The sequence below is a fragment of the Lipotes vexillifer genome, unplaced genomic scaffold (genome assembly GCF_000442215.2).
Source record: "Lipotes vexillifer unplaced genomic scaffold, Lipotes_vexillifer_v1.1 scaffold749, whole genome shotgun sequence".
In the NCBI taxonomy this organism is placed as follows: domain Eukaryota; kingdom Metazoa; phylum Chordata; class Mammalia; order Artiodactyla; family Lipotidae; genus Lipotes; species Lipotes vexillifer.
In genome coordinates, this window is record NW_006782834.1 from 66738 (window position 1) to 92303 (window position 25566).

Genomic DNA, 25566 nt, shown 5'->3' on the forward strand with positions numbered 1-25566 from the left:
GAGCCAAGATTGAGAAAAGACTTTTTACTGCTTCATCAAGGACGTTAAGAAAAACTGGCTTTAAAACAACAACAACAACAACAACAAAAATGAGTGCATGTGACAGTGAAGAATACAATGACTACTAATACATTTTGGTGCCAACAGCGCAGATTTGTCTTAAAGCAGCTTTAACCCCCACCACTGCTTTTGAACCATCAGTGCAAATGCCAGTACAGTGTAAAAGGCAATTACGTCTTAGAAGTACCATGAAAATAATTTTGACCTGATAGACCCCCTCAAAGGGTCTGGGGGATCCCTCCCCCTGGGGCCCACAAATTACACTTTGAGAACCATTACTGAAGCCTATTTTTTCAGAAAAGTCAATGACAGAAAGAAAGAGACATGAAAAGACCACAAAAAAAGCTTTATTTTCATTTCTGTTTGTCTTTTAAGATGAGAAAAACAAACAGGTTGATATGCTGAATAGATATAGTAAGTAATAAGGAACAAGTAGAACACAGAAGAAAAATCAGATAACTAATGGAGAAAAAAAGGAGGGAAAAGATAATCAGGGGGTGTAGTCTCTAAAGTTGGAAGTAAAGGAGAGACAGATACTAGAGGTAGATGGGAGGTGGGAGGGGTTATACTTTGGCTTATAAAAAAGCTCTAAGTCCTGGGGATATAATGTGACTACAGTTAATAATACTATATGTATATTTGAAAGTTGCCAAGATAGTAGATCTTGAAAGGTCTCATCAGAAGAAAAACATTCTGTAACTATGTGTAGTGATGTTAACTAGACTTACTGTGGTGATCATTTCACAGTATATATAAATATGGACTTATTATGTTGTATATCTGAAACTAATATAATCTTATATGTCAATTATATCTCAATTTTCTTAAAAAACTCTCTACTTAGAAAAATACAGACATTAAATAAATGCTTCTTGATAATGATGGGGATAGTCCCATAGTTTAATAAAAATATTAAGAAATTTTCTTTTGATTTTGTTTTTGTTTTTGTTTTTTTGCGGTACGCGGGCCTCTCTCGCTGTTGTGGCCTCTCCCGTTGCGAAGCACAGGCTCCGGACGCACAGGCTCAGCGGCCATGGCTCACGGGCCCAGCCGTCCCGCGGCATGTGGGATCTTCCCGGACCGGGGCACGAACCTGTGTCCCCTGCATCGGCAGGCAGACTCTCAACCACTGCGCCACCAGGGAAGCCCTCTTTTGATATTTTTAAATCATTGATCAGGGACCATTCCATTCTAACTTTTCACTTGCATGTGTATAAAAATATGCCACATATATCACAGAAGTAATGTCATGTCATTTTTAAGAAAATTTTTACGGTGTCACATGAATTTATTTCCTGCAAAAACTCAGAAGTGTAGTACTCCAGGCTTATTAAGTCAGATGCATATGTGCTATGATCTAAAAACTTGAAAGAACCTGTGCCTTTTTATTTTGAATAAATGTAGCACAAACTGGTTAAATGAAATACAAAAGGGGATTTGATATTACATCATACGCTAAGCTTTAAAGTTCCCATAACCTTGAACTAGGAACAGAAGGAAGTAGGGGATAAGAAGTCATCTATTTCTCTTCTCTGCACTTTCCTCCCTACCAGGAGTTCCCAGATACTGCTATGCTAGATTCAAATGAAGAAGCTAAAGTAACGTGATTTTATGTTACTTACTTCACAGTTCACAAACACATTAATTCACTTAGGACTGAATCTTTCTAGACTGAGACAACAAACTAATCGGGGGGAAGTTGCAAATTTAAACCTTTTCATATTAATCCTGACATCTTAAACAACTGCAACACATAGTTTGATGGCCTCAGCAAGGAGCACAGTGGAAAAACTTTAACTCAAAAATGTTTGGGAATACCTCTTTCCACCTCAGACTCCTCAGGTACCCATTAATACTCCAGCTGCTTCCAGAATATTAAAAGTCCCCTGGTCCCTTAAGCGTGCTTGAAGTCCCACTCCACTCAAAGGCCAATGCTTGAATGTGCGCAAGAGCCAATTAAGGAGGGCACATGGTAGAAAAAGTGCTAAATTAAAGTCCTGAGACCTAAATTCTGCCCTCCACAACCAGCACTAACAGTGTAACTTTGGTTCATCCCTTACTCTATTTTTTCATAGTTAAATAAGGACACTGAAATTGGATAATTGCTACAATTACGGGAGATGTAATGGCGCAGCAGCATTTTAAAAGAAAGACTGCTAGTCCAGCAACACCAACTCCAGTTAATAGACTACTGGGGATCCTCTCTGAAGGAAGCTGAGAAGGTCTTTGCCTTAACTCAGATTCTTGTACACCACCCACCATCCCTATCCCTTTATTTAGTCCTCCAAAAAGCAAAACTCAATAGAATTGACCTCAGAATACACATAATGGCCCACCATAACCTTTTAAAATACACGTAGCCTTTATTAAGAAAGACAGCCACTATTCTAAAGTGAGAACAAATTTGAACCTTAACTCTGTAAATAGGAGTTTCTCATGCTAGAAATTTATAGCACAACAAAATGGTTACATCCAGCTTTGAACATGATGGATTCATATAGCACCTTGCAAACTCACTTCTAACATTCCTTACAGACAGGATACTATGGGCAAGATGCCATACTCAAACACATGTTTGTGCAATCCATGTATTTGCAACATTTCTTAAATTCCCACTTCAGTGAGCTGAAAAACATAAACCTGTAACAGCTAGTTCACTGGGTTTTAAAAACATATAACTATCAATTTGGATCGAGATCCTTAGAATTGTAAAAATAGTATTTTGCTAAAAGATGAAAAATTAACAAAGATTTAACAATCTGGTTAACTCTTCACTAGGATTTGAACTAGGCTAGTTGGTAAACAAACAAAAACCTCTTTAGGTCTATATTACTGCAGTACAACACTAGTTAACTACAAACTTCTGTCATTGATCACAAAAGAGACTATTAAAAGCCTAAGCACAGGGACTTCCCTGGTGGCACAGTGGCTAAGGATCTGCCTGCCAATGCAGGGGACACGGGATCGAGCCCTGGTCCAGGAAGATCCCACATGCCACAGAGCAACTAAGCCCATGCGCCACAACTATTGGGCCTGTGCTCTAGAGCCTGTGAGCCACAACTACTGAGCCCGCATGCCACAACTACTGAAGCCTCCATGCCTAGAGCTCACACTCCGTAACAAGAGAGGCCACCCAATGAGAAGCCCGCGCACCACAATGGAGAGTAGCCCCCGCTCGCTGCAACCAAAGCCTGCGCACAGAATGAAGACCCAACACAGCCATAAATTAAATAATTAATTTTTTTTAAAAAAAAGCCTAAGCACAGCTAAGCACATACTCATCCTACTTCTGGAAAAATAAAACACATGTCCTACTGATCATGACTCAGTGGCATCATTTTTTTGTACACAAAGAATAGATAGGCCATTAACATTCAGTAGGAGAGACTCTGTTATGCAGGCCAGAGAATGAAGAAGTGGATCATGACCAGTGATGCATAATCCCACTCCCTAGAAAAATAGTCCTGACAACATTCATTAAGTAAAATATTTTACTATATTATGTGTAAGTCATTTTAGTACTAATATCTTAATGATTCCAGAATGAATATTAAAATTTAGACTAACCGCTGACCATCTCATTCAAAAGACAATACTTAAGTATGTAAAAAGCTCCAGCCAGCCTGAACAATGGTCCAGCCACAAAAAAATTAAGGAAAATAAGTAAATACAGCAATTAGGCAAGCGAAGGAGTGTGCTGGAAACCTCTCTTCCAGGAAATCAAAGAACAAATAGAAGAATGTTGAGGGTGATAATGATTAGTTACTAAGAAAACTGCATAAAGACTTGGTAGCATGCTACCCTCTGATCTGCTACACTAAAGGCTACAAATTTCCTAATCTAAAAAAAAAAAAAAAAATTCAGTGTTTCTCTACCTAGAAAATGATCACCTCTGATATCATAGACTAGTCAGAGGGGTTTCCCAAAGTAATGATCATATGTTCCTTCACACAGAACATTAAGGAGATGAGACCCCCTTCTTGCTCATCTCTCACTCTCTTAGATTCTGGCTGTCACATTAAACCTTGGTACTTATCAGCCACTCAAGAGAAAGCCATAGCCACTTGATCATTTCCAACATTATTACTTTCTTAAGATTAGCTACTCAGAGCACATACTTTAGGCCTCTTCAGCTTGCTCTCTCTGTCCCACAGTAGGAGCTTTCTTAAAGATGCCACGGGTCAAGGGAACTTAGGCTGGAATATTTCTGAGAGTCATACCTAATAAAAAGAGCAATATAGTATGCACAAAACAAAGGTGTACTGTTCCTGTAATCATAACAAAAATAAAACAAGCTAGAAATCCAAAAATAAATCTGGTTGTATTTTTTTCATCCATCTAGATAATACTGTACCTACATTATCATCAAATATATCTACTTATTTTAATTCCTATAAAGGGACACAACTTGAAAAACAGGGCCAATGTGCTCCTAAATATCAACTGAACAGGAGGATATGTCAAATCTGGTTGCTATCCAATTGTTTTACAGTAAATTTTTTTTTTTTTTTTTTTTTTTTTTTTGCAGTACGCAGGCCTCTCACTGTTGTGGCCTCTCCCGTTGCGGAGCACAGGCTCCAGACGTGCAGGCTCAGCGGCCATGGCTCACGGGCCCAGCCGCTCCGCGGCACGTGGGATCTTCCCGGACCAGGGCATGAACCCGTGTCCCCTGCATCGGCAGGCGGACTCTCAACCACTGCGCCACCAGGGAAGCCCTACAGTAAATTTTTACTGGCCTTCTGACTGCAGTTCAATTCAAAAACTCAATCTCCTACAAATGTACTGAATACCTATCATGAGTACAGCACTGCAAGAGATATAAGATGAACATAAGCCAAACCTTAAAGGAGCTTTTAATCTTGCAGTAGAGGAAACTTTTTATTAGACATTTTCTTGAAATAGAACAAAGCTGTGTAAAATAAGTGCAATATGTGCAAGAGCTGCTACACAGGGCATCAAAGGAAGGCATAATTACACTCATTTGGTTGCGAACAGGGTTTCATGGAAAAATAAAGATTGCAAATAACTAACTGTATTTTAAATGTATTCTGCAAGATCCAATTTCAACAGAATTGGGGAGGCAGGTGCCTGCATTCTAAACAAATGTAACAACATAAGCTGAAAAACAGGAATGAGAAAGCATCAGAGAAGTGCAAAAGATATCAAGTACATATGCAATAGTGATATACACCTAGGGTTGGAGTGAGAGATTAAGGCTGGAGAGGGGCTTGGGGTCACATTACAGAGGACCTTGAATCCCAGAGTAATGAGTCTGCATTTCACTTGGTTAGGCAAATAAGAGGGTGACATAATCAGAAGTCCACTTCAGAAAGAATAAATTTGAAGGAATACAAGTGTTGATTTGGTGAGTAAAGAGCCTAAAAGGGGAGGGATAGTCCACATAAGAACGTACTTCTTTAAGAAGTATTAGGGACCCAAACTAGAGCTGACAGCACTACAAACAAAAGTAACGTTCCTCACACATATCATGGTTAAATTTTCTACCCGTAAACTCACTCAGATAAAGTATAACCATACCCTTCCTCATATATTCTTTACAAATAAAAACTTGAAAAACAAGAAAGTTTATTTCCAGATACCCTCTAAAATACATATATTATAAATGAGTCACTTGGAGAATACAAGTTACTAAAATGACAAAAGCAGCAACTATGGCCGTACATCCTTTGAAATTAAATAGTACTCTGAAATGCCACACAATTTTATTTGAGCACCCATCCCCTACCTTAAGGCTACCACATAAGGCAACTTCTTAGAAAAGACTTTCCCAATGATCAAGAAATAATTTTATACCGTGGAATAGAAAATAAATTGCTACCCTATATTGAAGTTTGCCCAAAAACTCAAATGCATGACAATCAAACACAATCCTTTCATTATAGTCTCAATCCTAAAACTGTTCATCATTATCCCTCCTTTCTCATGCTCCTCTCTTATCAGCAGGAGAAGTAAAATTCAGTTATATAGACAGAATCAGAGAATGCTAAAATGGAAAAAGATGTTACAGGTTCATCTTTACCCACTTCCTTGAGGAAAAGATGTTACAGGTTCATCTTTACCCACTTCCTTGAGGAAACCGAGGTCAAAATGTCACAATGTGTGGACAATGCTTTTTGCACAGGGATGTTCTTTATTTTCTATTTATAATGTCAAAAACTGGAAATAAGTTCAACAAAAAATTGTATTGGAATGGTAGACTATGGTATACTGATGATTCTGAAAAATTCTGATTTTGAAGAACTTTAATTATATGTAAATGTTCACAATACTACAAAAAAAAAAAAAAAGATCCCACATGCAGCAGAGCAACTAAGCCTGTGCACCACAACTACTGAGCCCACGCACCCTCAACTACTGAAGCCCACACACCTAGAGCTCAGCAACAAGAGAAGCCAGAAGCCACCACAACAAAGAGTAGCCCCCACTCGCAGCAACTAGAAAAAGTCCACGCACAGCAACGAAGACCCAATGCAGCCAAAAAACATAAAAAAATAAATAATAAAAAAAAATTTTAATTAAAAAATAAAGTAAATGCAAAAAAGTTTAAAAACAGTCACAGTGTGAGTTAGTGGCATTAACTGGGATTAGCAGCTGGCCCGACTCCAAGTGTTGCCTTTTTTGTTTAATAGTTTCCTCCAAGAAGGCATCATTTCAAAATTTAATATAATGTTAAAATAGGAAAACTAGTAGCGACAACTTTTTCACATTTTAAAATAATATCCATCGCAAAGTGCCTCTCCAAAGGTTACGTCCCAAACTATGCCCTTAATGTTACTGGAATTCTAAGACAAACCCAAAATTCCAAAAACAAAATCCCTCTGTGGAAAGGTCCGACAACCACTTTCCTACAGAGTTTTGAAACCTAGCATAAATGTGCTGACTGAGCTCATTTGTAAAGATGATACACACAGACAGAGAATCTCCAAATTAACTAAGTGTCCAACTATTTAAAACGGCTCAGTCATTAACCACTCAGTGTCCCAACTGAGTCCCCTAAAAATAGTGGCTTGTGGGTACATAAACAGTTCACCAGATGGATGCAGGATAAAAAATCAGGGAATGAGCAGTCTCAAGCCTTTGCTGATGAAACCTTATGCAGCACTGAAATTGCCATTCAGACTCTTAATGTCAGAATTCCAGATCAAGGTTTTAATCATTTTGATAGCTACCAAACGTGTTCTAATAAATGTGTATGTTCTACTTTAAGCTTTGACCAAAAAGAAAAAAAAAAAAAGATAGAGAAGGGATGAAAGAGAACCCCAGATAATACACAAGATTAGTAAAGAACACTAAAGAAGATCAGGAATCAATGTAAGAACAGACATCAATTCTACCTTCTAGTATGTTCCTTAGTACTAACAACATCAATTTTCTATTTATCCCTCCTGCAGACTCCATAATGGAAAGATACTAACAAGTATTAATTTATTTCCATTATTTTTAAAATAACCAAAGACAACCTTTCCAATTTGCTCAGCACTAACCACACAAAGTTGACTATAGCTAAAAGCAAAGAAATTTGACATACCAGTGCAATTTAGCCCCTTTATTGGAGATAAATGTATAGTTTCCACTACATACTTTTGAAGTGTTGAAAATTGGGAATTGTTTGTGTCAGTACCTTGTCCTTGAACAAAACTGCCACCTCGGGCTTCCCTGGTGGCACAGTGGTTGAGAGTCCGCCTGTCGATGCAGGGGACACGGGTTCGTGCCCCAGTCTGGGAAGATCCCACATGCCGCGGAGCGGTTGGGCCCATGAGCCATGGCTGCTGAGCCTGCGCATCCGCAGCCTGTGCTCTGCAACGGGAGAGGCCACAACAGTGAGAGGCCCGCGTACAGCAAAAAAAAAAAAAAAAAAAAAAAACACTGGCACCTCTAGAGAAAACATTATCAGCAGACAATCAAATTTACATCTTAGGCGCTATCCCTACAATGATAACATAAACAACCCAAAAGAGAAGCATCTGTTAGTAAGATTCTACGTAATATCCTTGGCTGCAAATTACTTTCATATTATTGTGAAAGCATATGCTGCTATCAAGGTCAAAATTCTATACAGCTGATTGAAACATAAAAATTACATGTGACTGAATGCCATATAATAATTATCTAATCAAAATGATTCAGATTTTTTACAAACATAAATGTGAAACTTAATTCAGGATAAATGTAATACCTAATCTAAAAGCAAGTTACTACAATGCCAGAATCAGATTTCACTGAAAGCTTGTAACTAAATCTGAACCTAAAACTAACCCCTATTGCTTGAGAGATTCAGCATGCACTGTTCGGTACTGTCACAAATTATCTTGTCAATATCACACATTACCTATTGATCTTCATAATAGGTATTAACTACGCATTACAGAAAAGGAAACAATGTTTCCTGATAGTTTAATTCAACAACAACAAAAAATTCCAGGACAGGAAATAAGGATACAGACATAAATAAATAAGACCCTGTCCTCAAAAAGCTCTCCATCCAAAAAAGGCTGTCAAAATCAACTGTAGAATATAAAACAATTTCACAATTGCACATAAAAATACTTTTCTTTTAACTCACCACCTTTGCTAAATAAAGAAAAATACAATGTCAATAGAGAAAGATGACTTAAGGGGGCAGCCACATTATTCTTTCTTTGTTATTTCAAGAAAGCTAATTTAAACAACACTTTGCCTTAAACAAACTTTGTCTTGAAACTTTGTCTTCACCAAAGTAGAAAATTCAGGGTCCCCAGACGTCAGTAGAAGATCTTTGAGGGGACAAGAACTAAAGAGCCCGCCACTGGTGCTTAATTTGCAAATTAGGTCTTAAATTCTATTAAAGAATTCTGGTTAAAAAAAAAAAAAAGTCAAAAATCATTTCCTTTGAAAAATATTTGAATGTCCATCATACAGTGAGGCAATTTTTATGACACAAAAAGCAATTAATACAGGGTCCTTTCAGCCTCAAGAATTTTACTATCTATCTGCTAGGGGCCTTGAGACAGGAAAAATAATTAACTGCCCTAGTGTTTCCAAGTGCTTACATAACTGTATCTCAAGACAAAAGATTAAATGTGATAAGGGGAAAAAAAGCAAACAGCTACAAATGTCCACAGGAAGAAGGGAGTGATCACGGCCAGCTGTTAGGAAGCTAGGATTAGACAGTCACAAGCAGAGTGAAAGGCAAACAGAAGGTTCAATCACAGAGCAAGGAGGAGAGGAGCACACTGTGGCTGGAGCAAAAAGCATTACTAGGAAATAAGCACAGCTAAGATTCAGAAGGTAGGTGAATGACTGAGCATGGACAATCATGAATGCCTGGCCAAAAAAATGTGACCAAGTAAGATGACTTCTCAGCAACACAGTTGTTCCCTCCCTCCCCTTCACTCCTGAGTTTCAAGGCATCGGATTCTCCTGGTATTCCTTTGCCTCTCTGGCAGCTCCTTTTTAGTCTTTTCAGTCTTTGCCTACTCTAAATCACCGGTTCTCAAGGCACTGTTCCTGGAGCAGCAGTATTTGCATTGATGAGCAAGTTGGTAGAAATGCAAATTACGGGCTCCGCCCAGAAATACAAAATCAAACTTTGGAGGTCAGGCTCTGCAATCTGTGTTTTGCCAAGCCCTAGCAAGCCCTCCAAATATTAATGATTCTGGTAAACTCTAATGTCTGAGACCAATGTTCCACAGGTGTCCTTCATGAGAGCCTTCCCCTTCTCATTCTACACCCTCTCCCTACAGCAATCCTCTCCCGGGCTTAAAATAACAGCCAAATGCTCACCAATCAGAAGTATGTGTCTCTAAGTCCAAACACCTTTGCTGAGTACTGGACAATATATTCAACTTCTCACTTGACATGTACTTCCCCTCTCAGATATCTCAACTAAACATGTCTGGAATTACTGGATATCCTCCCAACACCCCCAAACCTGTTCCTTCTCTACTCTTCCCCATCTCAATAAATAGCACCTCCTTCATCCAAGAAGTACATCAGCAAGTCATTCTTCACACTTCCTACAACACCCACCTCCATCCAATCCACAACCAGGTCTTCCCATTCAAGCATTAGTAACATTAGGCTCCATCCCCACTGCCATCATCTTAACTAATCATCTAATTTGTATACCTCTTAAACAGTCTCTATAGAGCAAACACCATGATCTTACGAAAATACAAATCAGAGCATGTCACGGCCCTAATTTAAATCCTTCAGTAGCTTCCCATTGCATTTTCAGACAAAATCTAAAATCCCCAACATGGCATACAAAGACCTGGACCCTGGTCCTCTCCAAAACCACCTTGGGTCCTTCTTCCATGTGATTCATTCATGATAGTCCATAGCTCTGGACATAATTCACTTCCTGAAACTCTTCCCCACGTAGGAATTTCTCTCTTCATGACATACTCCATACCACGCCACCTTCATACCTCTGCCTTTACTTAACTCTCCTCATACTTCAGATTTCTGCTAAAATGTCAAAAAAAAAACAAGCCTTCCTTTGTCCTCCAATACAAATTGAATCAGTTATTCTCTCATAAAACCCTATGCTTTCTTCTCACGACAATTATCAAAATTGTTAACTACATTAACCTGATTAATTCTGTTTAACATTTATCTTCTACACTAGACTGTAAGTTCCATAATGCCAGAGAAATACCTGTTTTGTTCTCTGCTGTATAAATAGCACCTAGTACAGAGCCTGGCATTTAAAAAAAAAAGGCATTTAATAGTTAGGGAATAGTAACAGTTGCTGATATCTTTACTAAATCCTCCCCTCTGCTTTGTTATCTCTCAAGAACTTTTACTTACATGTTACTGGGTAGCCACAGATAATTCCTGCAAATGAGATACCATGCTTAAAGATTCTTACTGATTTATCCTGCAAGACCAGACGTACTTTACTACCTTCCTGTAAAATTAACAATAAGAATTGACACCTAGCCTAAATTCACCCTACTCTAAGCAATTACCTCTGAGAGCTACTGAGCTACTTTTACAGAACTCTGTAGTAAATTCCTGGCCTCCAATTACTGACAATGCCAACAACCCCCATGCCCATGTCAGAAAGTCCTATGCATCCAATCATATTCAAAATACCACTCCTATCCAGTCCCATAACCTCGTGATTAGACTATGTTAACAAATTTTGGATGGTGTCCTGCTCTCTACGCTCCCCATAAGTCCACTTTTCACCAAAGACACTTAGGGGAAAAAGTCTCCTACTTGACAACCCACTCTTCCCATTATCAATCAATATTAAATTCTTCTGACTAGCACTGAAGGTATACAGAGGTATATGATCCAAAAGCAGTCCTACGTTTTAGTAAACACTTGGACGGTTACATTGAATTATATGTGCTTGACAATTTGACACTGTTTCAAGCTAAAATTCACATATAGCTCTACCTCATTTCTACAGCCCGATGCTGAAATTCCACTCCTGAAACTAAATTGTTTTCGAGGAAAACCATAAAAATGGCCCACTGTAATATCCTCTCAACTTTGAGCAAGAACTAAAAAGGTGCAAGTTGTCAGCATTTTCAAACATCTATATACTTAACTAGGAAGAGATTATGATACAAAGTGTATAATATTTCAGAAAGGAAACTACACCAATAGTTTAGTTATAACATACAACATAAGTATACCCCTGAGAATGTGGGTTTTTTAAATATATATAATATATAAAACATGTATGTGCATGTAAATATATACATACATACACATACCTATACATACATACATATACAAATGATCCTCATTATTTGGAGAGTTCATATTTGTAAAGTTGCTTACTTGCTAAAATTTATTTGTATCCCCAAAATCAATAAAATATCCCAAAATCAATACAATGGCACTTTCATAGTTATTTGCAGACATGCGCATAGTGGTGAAAATTTTGAGTAAGCCAGCTGGAATCAACAAGGTATTGCTCTGCCTTGTTTCAGCTCTCACTGCTATAAACAAGGGCCCTTTTCAAGGTCTATGTAGTGTCATGTTTTTCTCATTTTTGTGTTTTTTATTGGTGATTTTGTTGTTTAAAATAGCCCCCAAGCATAGAGCCAAAGTGTTGTCCATCTAGCGTTTCTTAGTGCAAGAAGGCTATGATGTCCCTTACAGAGAAAATCTGTGTATTCACTAAGCTTCATTTAGGCATGAGTTACAGTACTGTTGACCATTAGTTCAATGTTAACAAGTCAACAATATATATTAAACAAGGTGTCTTTAAACAGAAACACACATAAAACAAGGTTATACAGTGACTGGTTGACAAAAATGCTGTAAACACAGGCTTGCGGTACCCTGACACTATTTCCCCTAGGAACAATGATTCAGTATTTGCTAAATCACTGGTCACAGCGATTTTATAGAACGTGACTACTGTGAATAATGAGAATCAAGTATGTATTTGAAGAGGGGGGCGGCAGCACTCACACCAGGTTTATTGAAGACTCAAAGACACTGCAGAGGTCATTCTGAGCAAGCTGCCTGTATTTGCAGTAGCACGGCAAAACACCTCAGGTCACAGCATCTACAGGGTCTTGCCTCTATTTAAACAACACTGACACAAAGCAAAAATGTAAAATCAACTAAGTTTGTTTTTTGATCTGTCTTTGCTTCTACCCTTTTCCCACTCAATGGTACACCTCTCCCCAATTCAGGTACTCTAAACTCTACAGTAACGCCTTTTCACAAGCACTTGCCCTAATCTTACAATTGGGCAAATGTATCTGTAAATTATTGAATGATCATTCTTGAATGTAAACCACGTTTGTGCTTAAACATCTTATCTAAATTGTAGCATTACTTATTTGGAAAGAAGAGATGATATTAAGCATATGAAATAACAATATGTTGTCAGGATCAAAAAGTAAACCGAATATAGATAATTTCGGTTGTGTGCGTGCTGAAAGTAGAAGAAATACACAAGGAACAAAGCCTAGGCCTCAGCCTTCCCTCTGGGGAAGGCCAAAAGCCTAGTTCCAGGAGCTGGGGTGTTGGGTTGGGGAAGCACCATCTTCCAAAAGAGTTTGTTCAACGCTTGCTTCCTCCTAGCACTTGATTACAGATTTTTCCAAGAGAAATGACAAATTTATGGCAAAAGTGGAACACTCTAACAGTGACATTAGTGACTGAAACATTTTTTTAATTTTTGTGTGTGTGTGCTTGAACACTCCCCTTTTGAAATTCATTTGTATTTGCATTTTCCAAAATTACTTCTTTTTTATTGAAAATGGTTTGCTCAGGGTAATGACAGGACATGCATGGAGCAGCGGTAGAAGCTACCAAAGTCTAACTTGATGAAATGTCAATGATTTCTTACTAAGTAAAAGATCCATCTGGGATTTAGTGAAATGAAGTGAGTAATATTATTCAAGCCACCCTTCAGTTATTACAACAATTCAAAAACAGAAGTACAGCATGTGAGTTAACAGCCATGTCTTCTTAAAACCTATAGCTTAATCTACGACTCAAACACTTGAAGCTAACGTATGATAAAGATCTAGGAACTTTTACAGCATGGTAAATCTGTCTATCAACACCAATTACCATACATACATTCATTATTTGACAAGCTAAAGATCCTCCTCCCACCTAAGGTTCAGCTAGGCTCATTATTAGGGGCAACGGCTTGCAAAACAATGACATCCATCCTGAATAATTCAAGATTTCTTTCTCTTTAGAATATTGTATAGACAAAAATCTTCAGGTTTTTCTTTTGTACTAATTTGCTATTGTTTATGGCATTTCAAAAAACACAAGTGGAAAAAAAAAAACACAAGTGGAATCTCAGTCTACTGTCTCCAAACCACATTAACAACTGACCCTCAGAGAACCAAAACTACTGTCTTTGATTTCTTCTCTCTTAATCTTGAAACTTAGAAGGGCAAATTATCAACAAATTATTTCCTGAGAAATTTTTAAGTATTTTTGTAATATCATTCTGCAGTTAAAAATTCAAAAGTCAGTGAAGCATGCAATGAAACAAGAGTATTTCTTACAAGCCAATTATACAAGAAATACAAAACTAAAAGTGTAGGATTTTTTTTTTAATGGAGCAAACTTTTTTGTAAGCAGACTCTCAACTGTTGACATAGTCTGATAAAGATAATGAAGGATCGAACACAAAACTTCTCAAGTGAAAGTTAACCTGCTTTCATATCGTCTTTTAAAGTCTTATCAAAGAATACACACCGAAAGGGTGTGACTAGCACCCTGCATGATAGAGAAGATTCTAAAAAACAAAGATACGTGGACTTCAAGTTTACCTGCTCCCCCAAAGCAACCTACTAACTGAATTTGGGGCAAAGTATCACCTCCATCACGCGCACGCACAGAAATAAATTGTTTTTCAACTGATGACTGAGCAGGAGCAAACCCAGGCTGAACACCCGGGGCTGCAGAGTCCTGTGCCCTGCGTCGCGAGTGGTGAGGCCAACGCTTGACACCCCTCTGAGCCACAGCGGGGAAGAGCCCCAATCCTGCTCGATCTGACCCTCTAATGAGTCACTGGTCCAATCACGACACCGCAGAACTCGCCAAGACGTTTCCTATTTATTTCTTTGCGTCAAGAAGCACTGAAAATGACAAACTCGTACTGAAAGAACTGTGCACGGGTCAGAGCTGCCGGCGGCGAGAAAAGCCGACTTAAGAGCGAGAGCCCGAGCTACTCTAAAAGCCCCCGCTGGCCCGGCAGAGGAGGCAGAAGGGGTTAGAGTGAGCCGGGAAGGCGAGGAGACAAGCGGGCGAGGACCTGGAGAAGCTACCGCCACACCCCAGCCCTCCCTCACCTGCCGGCCCGAGCCTCCCCGGGCGCCCGTACCTTCGGCCAGTGACTCCTCCAGGGTGACCTGGTAACGGCCGACCGCGAACACCCGGACCCCTACGGACGAGCTACCAGAGCCGGCCCCGGCCCCGCCGGCCCCGCCACCCGCCGCTCCACCGCCGCCGCCGCCGCCCTCCGACTTGGGCATTCGAGAGAACTTCTTCATGGTCCCGCCGGCGCGCTGGAGGGCGCGGGGCGCGCACACCGCCCGCTCCGCGGCTCCGCTGCAGCTGCCGGGCTCCCGCAGAGGGCGGTGAGGAGGGCGGGGACAGGGCGGGGCGCGAGGGGGCGGGCCCGAGTGCGAGGGCGACGCAGCCGCCTCCGCCAGTTCCCGGGCGCCTTAGCAGCCGCACCAGGACTGACCGCGAGCCCCGGAGGAGGGCGCAATGGAGAGAGATGGCGAAGGGGGCGGGGCGACCGGCCCCTCCGCGGAGTGGGCTGGTCCGCTCAGGCCGCACACTCTCTGGACAGCATCCCGCGGCACCGCTGCCGCCCCAGCCGAACCCGCGCCGCCCGCCACTCGAGGCCGTTGGCGGCGCGGCGCCCCTGCCGACCGCTCACTGAGGCCAGGCGCCCCGCGCAGGCGCGTGGCCTGCGCCGCCGGAAGTGACGGTTCCGGCTCTTGTCACGTGGAGGGGGGATGGGGGAGGCGATGGGGGGGGGGTTGGGGACGAGAACGAGGTCCGGAATCCTGGGTCTGGGGTCCTGGCCGGGAGGGTTCAGGCCTGGCTCCTGGGGTCCCGGCTTCGAGCAGGGAGGTGGCCCGGGGACCGGTTTTCGCGCTGGCTGTGCGCGGTGTCTGTCATCTCGGCCAGGAGTTGGTGTGTTACTCTGGGGGCTTAAAAATGCCAACTTTACCCCCGCTAACGGACTTCTCGCTGCATTTCTAAGCTGGTTCTCCAGAGCTTCTCCCCTGAGAATCTTCTTCCGCCCGCCCACCCCGAGCGTGGGAGGTGGGAGCAGCGCGGAACTGGAGCGGATTCCGGGAGCCCAACTTTTAAAGCCGTGGTGTCGCACTCTAACAGACGCTGGTGCTAGGGAGCGCTTTGCGGTTTATAAATGATTTAGGAGTACTTTCAGAATCTCGTGTGTGCTGTGCAATAGCCCTGTGAAGTATTCAGAGCAGGTATTAAGTCCGTTTAGAGACTTTTCATCACCTTTGGCCAAGAGAGCTTAACGGACTCGCCCAAGGTCACATGGCTGGCTTGTGATAGAACTGTGACTACAAGGGCCATCCTTTGATACTTAGTTTCATACTTTGGGCCATCCGGAAAAAGTAGGTTAGGGTCAGATGGTTGAAAAACGGCAGATTTAGGACTTTGGAAGCAAAACCAGCCATTGGTTCCCCCTTCCTCCTTTAACAAAGAGATTTGCCCATTTAAAAAAAAAAAAAAAAAAAAGACCCGTTTGCATCCATTTCATAAACTGCAGGAATCTCAACGCCTGCGGGGTGAGACAGGCAAAGTGAACGTGGTGTTAAGACTTTCGGGGTGGCAGGGTATGGGAAATCATTGAGTGTGTGTAAAGAAAGCAGCCGATTCTCAAATCCAGCCTGCTTTGCCCCCCCCCCCCCCCGGGGGATGAATACAGGCCCACTGTGGCCAAAGGTTCCGTTTCCTAAAAGAAGCCAAAAATCTGGATTTTTTTCTAATATGGCACTTTCCAGATTTTTTAAATGTAGGCCAAATAAATTGTGCCTGCGGGACTCCAGTCTGAACCTTCTATGAAAGTAGATGATGTGGTTCTATCCCCACCTCTGTTTCTTTATCCAGCTTTTTAATGAGATATGGGCAGAAACGTTAGAAAATGTGCTTAGGCAAAAGACTTTGGGCTTCAAATCTTCCGTTTTTTTCTTCCCCTCTGCTATTTCAAGAGAAGCTATTTCTGACAACATTAAAACTGTGCTCTGGATTTGGGCATCTTTGCTGCGTAACCCGCTAAGCTAAAATTCTTCGTCCAGAGACCTGACCTTTAAAAGTCCAGCTCAATGGAAGTCAGATATGCCAGATCATTGACGTGGTGTGACAATTGGGGATTTCCATTCAGAAATAAGCGGACCATTCTCTTTACTATGGGGATTCACTGTGGAGTCTCATTCCTACAATATTTGAATTATATTTTTTCAAGCCAAATAACTGAGAAATTCAGTCATTTCATACAATCTAAACTGCAATCAGCCTAACATACAAAGTTGAGGCCTAATACATATTCATCTGATGACAACACAAGAGTAAATGAAGTCTCCTGTGATCAGTTTGGGAGCCAATTTACCACAATTGCTGTGGTTTAAAAAAAAAAAAAAAACTGTGTACCCAAATAACCTGACTTCTGATATGGAAGTTGATAATTAATTTAAGGCATAGATCCTCTCTCAAAAATTATGGGTAACACTAAGCAATGTGTTCTTTAATTTTTCATCAAGCACATAATAAAAATTTGAATATTGTTTGATCTTCTCAGAATGTTAACTCCACAATATTCTATGACAAACATGTCACTAATAAGAATGCAGAAACATTGTATTACTAATAAGAAGAATGCCAAGCATTTACAAACACTATCAAAAGATGTTGATATTAACTGTCAGATTGTACCCTCCTAGCAACTTTGTGAGTCAAAATTGTGTCCATAAACCGATTTGTAGGCAGAAAATGAGATACTAATCAGTGGAAAAACTATATTGAGAATTCTAGTCTTTTAGTTTTGCACTCATTTCACTTTGGTTTCCTGTTGGAAATTAAAATCGCTAGAAGAAAAGGTATGGATAATGTACATTCTGATCATCTTAAACACTGTCATTGAGGTGACTTACAGTAAGAACACAGATATAGAATAGTCTAATAGAGATAAAAAGTTAAAATTACATTTCAGGGGTTTTTATCCAATATAAACGTCAATCTTTCTAATGTTTACAGCTGTACTGGGATTCAAATAGTTGGAAACTAGCCACATAATAAAGACTTTTATTTAAAGCAGATTGTTTCAGTTTACAAGGTTTCATGTTACAATATACTGATAAAGTCAGCAGATCATTGTAGCCAACTAAATGATTCTGAGATCCTCAAACAGGAAGGAATTTGACAATGGTGAGGAGGAGGGAGGATTATTGTTATATTTTTGTCTTCTACTGGAAAGCTATAAACCTTCTTGTTACTTTGACCCTCATCTTTTTTGCACTAAGGTGGCTCTCAAAGACATATGTGAAGTAAGAATGACTGACATGGATCAAAGTATGCTTATCCCAAAAGGCTTATTCCAGTGCCATAATTACCTTTATAAATCATCTCTTCCAATGCCTGATTGATCACTTTTCCTCAGGAGTCAATGTTTTCCTTTGATAATGTGTCTTCAATCATTATTAACCTCAATATGTTTTACTAGAAGGAAAAAATATCCTCCCTGCCTAACAGAATTACATTACACCTAGTTAAATGCCCATATCTTTGCTTTCCAAAAAAGTAAAGGTCCTGAAGTCCATTAAAAGAATATATATATATATATATATATATATATATATATATCCATTTAAAAAATGTTTTTTTAAAAAAACATCACCGATATTTAAATCCTCTGTTAAAACTACTCAACATCATTACTATGCCTGTAAAAAATGTATATACATCAAAGAAAAATCAATCTGATAGTATAGTTTAAAATACCAAGATGCTCAAAAATACTTTTAATAAGAGAAATGACTCATTTGACTTAAAATACTTTTCTGTGATAGAATTTTTCCTGTAACTTGACCATGCTTTTAAAAAAGACTGCAAGGGGCTTCCCTGGTGGCGCAGTGGTTGAGAATCTGCCTGCTAATGCAGGGGACACGGGTTGAAGCCCTGGTGTGGGAGGATCCCACATGCCGCGGAGCAACTAGGCCCGTGAGCCACAAGTACTGAGCCTGTGCGTCTGGAGCCTGTGCTCCGCAACAAGAGAGGCCGCGATAGTGAGAGGCCCGCGCACCGCGATGAAGAGTGGCCTCCGCTTGCCACAACTAGAGAAAGCCCTTGCGCAGAAACGAAGACCCAACACAACAAAAATTAATTAATTAATTAATAAACTCCTACCCCCAACATCTTCTTTAAAAAAAATAAAAAATCTACAAACAATAACTGCTGGAGAGGGTATGGAGAGAAGGGACCCCTCTTGCACTGCTGGTGGGAATGTAAATTGATACAACCACTATGGAGAACAGTATGGAGGTTCCTTAAAAAACTAAAAGTAGAACTACCATATGACCCAGCAATCCCACTACTGGGCATATACCCTGAGAAAACCATAATTCAAAATAGTCATGTACCACAATGTTCATTGCAGCACTATTTACAATAGCCAGGACATGGAAGCAACCTAAGTGTCCATCAACAGATGAATGGAGAAAGAAGACGTGGCACATATATACAATGGAATATTACTCAGCCGTAAAAAGAAACGAAATTGAGTTATTTGTAGTGAGGTGGATGGACCTAGAGACTGTCATACTGAGTGAAGTAAGTCAGAAAGAGAAAAACAAATACCGTATGCTAACACATAACACACATATATATCTTAAAAAAAAAAAATGTTCTGATGAACCTAGGGGCAGGACAGGAATAAAGATGCAGACGTAGAAAATGGACTTGAGGACACAGGGAGGGGGAAGGGTAAGCTGGGACAAAGTGAGAGAGTAGCATTGACACATACACTACCAAATGTAGAATAGATAGCTAGTGGGAAGCAGCTGCTTAGCACAGGGAGGTCAGCTGGGTGCTTTGTGACCACCTAGAGGGGTGGGATAGGGAGGGTGGGAGGGAGATGCAAGAGGGAGGGGATATGGGGATATATGTATATGTATAGCTGATTCACTTTGTTATGCAACAGAAACTAACACAACATTGTAAAGCAATTATACTCCAATAAAGATGTTAAAAAAAAAAAGAAATAGAAGCATAGAGAAATTAAGGATCCTGCCCCAAATCAATCAGATAATAAAGGTCAAAACCATGATTAGATCTTTTTTTGCCTCCACATTCTTAACCCATGCTCTATATTGCTATATTATAATAAACAATGTTTAACTAGTAAACTACTTTTGATATAAAAAAAAATTTAAAAGACTGCAAGAGGTAGGCAACTTCACCACCAAGAGAGGTACTTTGATCCCTGACCCTGCTGAATAGGTGGCGGGGGGAGAGTCCACCAGGTATACAGCACCTTAGCCTCACACCTCATGACAGGAATATCTTCCTGCCTCAAGAAGCATTTGTCCTAGAAGGGGATTACAGTCACATCCCTGGATATGTTCCTGCCCTCCCTCTTCTTGTTAGCCTTTGCATTTCCCTGCTATGGCTGAGCTACTCCCTGCTCCCAGTTACATTCATATAAAACTTAGCAGAGCGTAAAATAAGAACTAATTCTTATTGGGCACTTGCAATGTACCAGCGCTCTTCAAAAATAGCAATGTACCAGTGCTATTAACTCAGTAAATCGTGACCACACTATGAAATAACATTTTAGACCATTACTCTCACTTTGCAGGTGAGAATACTGATTCACAGAGAGATAGGTTACATACCCAAGGTCTGTCTTGTGACTTGTAGCAGGTTTCAAAACCAGGTAGTATAACTTCGTAGCTCACGCTCTTAACCCACTACACCATGGAGACTTTCCTTGAAAACACACAATAAACAATATGATTGCTGCAGTTTAAGGTGATAAGGTACCTTCCTATGCTGTCTGGTCACATCACTCACCAAATGTGAATGTGCTGCTAGGGTTCAGGGAACCCTACTGTGATAAGTGAGATTAATTTCTGATTAGCCAGGTATATTTAAAATTTAACAAATAGTTGCTGAATATCTGCAATGGGTAAAGCACTGTGGATGGGGGCGGGTAACTAGGAGATGCAAAGTTGAAGACAAGATTTCAGAGTTTTAACTCTTGCGGGGTAGGGGAGACATGTACACAACCATATAATAGAGGCAGGGAAGAAAGATTGAAAGTGGAGTTAGAGTTGACTGTAAGCTCTGGACAGAAATGATGAGCTCTATGGTTATGCAATGATGATACGTTGCCTTCAAATCTCCTCCTGACAGTGTGGTTGACGTTATGATCTTCACAACTTCTGGGAACAGAAAAGCAGCTCTTCTGGGTCTGGAAGCGGGTGAGCAATTCCCATGGAAAGATATTGAATCCTGTCCCCATGTGTTGAACTGATGCTGAATCTCTCTACTTACACAATATTCACACATACTCAAGCAAAACTCTATTCAAGTTACTGTAGAGGGACAGAGAGAAAGAAAGTGTTGAAGCTAAAGTCAGCTTTTCCTTCGGTCCCTTATCAAAATTCACATCTTGTTTTATCCAGACTTCTGCCAACTGTGGTAGAGACTATTTATTGAAACTGTATGATGTGCTAAATAGTGTATGAACCAATATACAATAAGAACCCATACAGTGTGATAAAGTCATGGAATTTCAAGCTGGAAGGCAATATAATTACTGGAGAAACTGAAGGAGGAACAGGAACATTGTTTGAGCATCTAGTACGTCTCAGGCGTTGTGCTTAACACTGTATATATTTAATCCTCTAACAAGGGAAGTAGGTATTACTACTTCTGACTTACAGCTCTCTCACTCCAGCCACCCTGAACCATTTTCATTCCTTACCAAGCTGTTTCAGGCCCCACTGCTCACGCAAGGTAGAATGTCTTGTTCTTTCCCATAGTCATCTGAATCAGTGGGTGCCTGTGTGGGACTGCAGGGCCACGTCCGCTAGGAAACCTTTCCTGTCCTCTGCCATCTGCCAATGCCAGGTAGAATGGACTCATTTGCCCCCCACGCCATTCTGTACAACTTCCAGAACTACACCTATCACTTAATTACAAGGGCTTCATTCCATGCCCGTCTCCCTCGACTGCAGTTTAAGAGGTTTAAGGAAAGGGACCGTGCCACATCGTTTTCTTAAAACCCAGTGCCAAGCAACATGCTTGACATATAGTGAATATTGAATAAATAAGTGAATAACTTTGCCAAAAATCTAGTAAGTGGTAGAGTTGGGGATTGAGACCAGGCTCAAATCTCAGGTGTGTCTGAAATCCCAAGCTTCTTAGCTTTTCTACACCGGACTTTCATTTGTCTTTAAAATAGGAAGAATATGGGGGTTTTTTTTGGGGGGGGGGAGGGCTTTGGCCATGCTGTGCAGCTTCGGGGAATCTTGGTTCCCAGATCAGGGATTGAACCCAGGCCACAGCAGTGAAAGCGCTGAATCCTAACCAGCAGACTGCCGGGGAACTCCCAAGAATATGTTTTTTTTAATTTTGTTTTTCTGTGGTGGTGGTGAATTTTTTTGCTGTTGTTTTTTGAAGTGGGAGCTGGAAGGTGATGTGATCTATGAGTATTAAATAATGCACAACCAATACCAATCACACTACCAGCACGTAGTAGGCAATGAAGAAATGTCCCCTTTCCTTTCTCTATATCATCTTGTTCAAAGTTGTACTAAATGTGACAGAGCTAGGACCCAAACTACTCTACTGTGCTACCCTTTCATCGTAGGTGCTTCACAGGTATAACCTATTGATTCTTCTTTGGAGTGAGTTTTAGGCTTCTTAGCATTTATCATTTATTTTATGTTTTTCTATTTTGGCAGACTTTAAACTGCAAATTGTAGTATAGGACAATATAGGCAGACTTGGGGCAAGAAACATCCTTTACCAGGAGGGTAGGAACCATGGCTTCTTCATCTCCGTATATGCCTGGTCCCTAATAATTGCTTAATAAACATTTGTGGAACTCAGGTACATTGACCAACTTAAACTTAGGTGGCTTGCTGGATCTTTGCAGACAGTCTTAAGAGAAGAAATGCCGGTAGTTGAAAACAAAACAAAAACAACAAATGGGAAACTGCTCAGTCTATGGAACTATAAGAAAGGAAATTCTGCTTCTGGAATGGAAAACTTAAAAGGGTAAAATCAGGAAAGCTTAAGCAAGAGAGTGCCATAAGTAATATCATCAGTAAGACAAACGCATGTGAGAGGTAAAAACTCTGAAACCTTAAGTAAATCTGAAAGCAAAGCCTGAGGCTATAATGAAAGCCTGGTTCCTACCACTCGAAACAAACAAATCTGCCCTAAGAGGCTGATTTCTTTTCCACTGGCTAAAATCTCACCTTTGTCTTTTTGCACTTGCTATTTCCCTGACTCTGAGCACTGTCTTTCCCTCCTTGTCGTCCATTTTAGACATATACAGCTTTCCCAACTTACCTCCTCCAGAAAGTTTTTTCCCAAGTTCCCCACTTCATAGTAATCCATCATTTCTCTGAACCATTGTAGCACTTTTGTCTGCATGCAAAGCCTAGCATACTGTGTCCTTTAATTGCTGAGTGTATATAAGTCTTAACTGTGAAACAAAATACACAATGTATAGTTATCATTTTAAAGTAATTCCATTGCATACATAGCCCAATATTGGGCACATTATAGGTGTTAAATACTTATGGAATTAAACAAAGTACCTGGAAAATAAATGCTACTTTGAACTGATATTTTGAAATGTGCTTTTTAATGGCATTTTGGATTCACAGAAAGGAATAAAAGACAGATGCTATGAGGGGAGAGTTACAATTGATCAGAGTCTAGGTAAACAAAGATAAATTTGAATGTTCTTTTGTTTAAAAGTAAAAGAGAGCTTCCTATTATAGATCTTTCCTCAGAAAAATCTTAATGAAGTGTGACCAGATATTATATAATAGCGATTTTTATCATTTATTTTCATCATGGTGACAATCAAACACCACCTTAGTGCATATTTCAAGCTAACATGAAAATTATACTTATGTACCCACTTCTTAAATTATAATATTTGTAAGTTGCTGTTTGTTGACCTTATTCAATTACATAATTTACATGTTGCTCTAAATATAATATTCAAGGAAATCATTCTTAAACATAAGTATGCTTTTTTTAAACTTTTAATTTTTCATACTTCAACAGGCACCTTGTGTCTGTTCTCTCTCTTATCTGCTGACAGCACTGCACCTACTTATAGGGACAGATTAAAAACATTTTTCCCATTTACCATGACAACACCCAGCTAATGCTTACTGATAAACCAGTAGCAAGTCAGAACATATACAAGATGCAAGAGGAATTAGCACTCCTGAGTAAGAACTTTAATTCAGAAGTGAAAACAAAAAGGAAAGCTAAAAGAAATTTATACATTATTAACATTTTATTAAAATTCTTGCCACTTTTATCTAAATGAAATACCGTTTGTTGAGTCCCCATGTTATATCCTTTTTATAAACAAGCACATTTTTATAAACTCTAAACATAAATTTGATGTGTGTGTGTGTGTTTAGGCAGCTTTGCACTAAAATGTTCATTCAGTATTGACAGATACCAAATTCAAATTTTGCACAAATACATAAATACACTTGGTCTTTGAAAATGTGTCTAACAATACATTTTAAGCAAAATAGTTTTTATAAGAGATAATAATGCTCATATTTTGTACCAGAGAGGATTAACCAACTATAGATTTGGCCCACTTCAACTTTGAGTTTTTAGTATTGATATGACAACAAATAGATGATCAAAACCTTAAAAAATTAAAATTATCTAAAATAATTTTACATAGCAATTTTTATTTTTGTTGAATTTATCACTTGTTTTGATAGCATTTACACACAGCCTCACAGACAGAGTTACTTTAGCAACTTGGCTGTCCCTGTGTAAATAAACTAATTAAATAGGCACTTATTGCAGGCCTATATATACATACACATGCACGCAGCCTTTTACTACTCACATGGGAAAACAGAAATAAGACTTAAGATCCAAACTTTAAGCCAAACAAATATTGAATTTAGCGGGTATAGACATGGTTTCTTGTGTTCATGCTCATCCTGTACGTTTTTTACATTTCTTCTGCTTCTGGCCTGCACAGTTTCTCGTCCACTCACCATTGTTACCTTTCTCACTTATGTCCCATCAACTTTCCTATAATAATCATAACGCATAATCAATCCCTGTTTCTCTAATAATGAGAACTCTAATGATTATCCTTTATAGTAAATGCCCTGCACAACAGGGATAAAATTTAATTGAAATGTATACTGTATGTGCATCTTGGATAAAAATAAGTACCTTTAAGAGAAACATCAATGTTTCAGTTTAATAAAAATATCAAAAATACAAACACATTCCCTTATTTCAAAGAGAATTGTTTTAAGTTCTTCTTCAAAAGAAGAATCCATCATTAGCAATTCCAGTAGAACCTTCATTAATATTTCATGTCGTCACATCTCTATTCAAAAAAGCAACACTAATCACTAATTCAACCAATTCAATATATCTGAATTACTAAGAATTTATAAATACTTTATAATTATGCACTAACTAAATCTTTAAATTCTAAAACTGATTTTTTTTAAAAGAATTAAGATGCGAAAACTTTGTGTACTTTTAGTTATATGATTGCTTAGGGGAAGTCTTTTATTCATACCTACCAATTAGAATACCTACAGAATGTATAATCAAAATCAGTTTCATAGATATGCTTTATTCAGTACTCGTGAATGTAGTAAATATTGTTTATAACAGCACTTTCAAGATAATATGCTACTATGCTATAAGAAACACATTTCTTAACCAACAAGTCCTACTGGTTCTTGGGCATGTAAAGCAGTACATTTCGTG

General features: G+C 39.5%; 1 protein-coding gene across 1 annotated transcript in view; it reads right to left on the reverse strand.

Moving 5' to 3' along the window:
- The window catches only part of LOC103077264 (BMP-2-inducible protein kinase-like), a gene marked incomplete at its 3' end in the record, with an annotated part of 73775 nt that extends 58719 nt beyond the window's left edge, over positions 1–15056 (reverse strand). Inside the window, exon 1 of the mRNA XM_007455438.1 lies at positions 14888–15056. Within this exon, the coding sequence (XP_007455500.1) occupies positions 14888–15056 (169 nt within the window). The remainder of the gene's footprint in view (positions 1–14887) is intronic.
- Positions 15057–25566: the final 10510 nt, after the last annotated feature.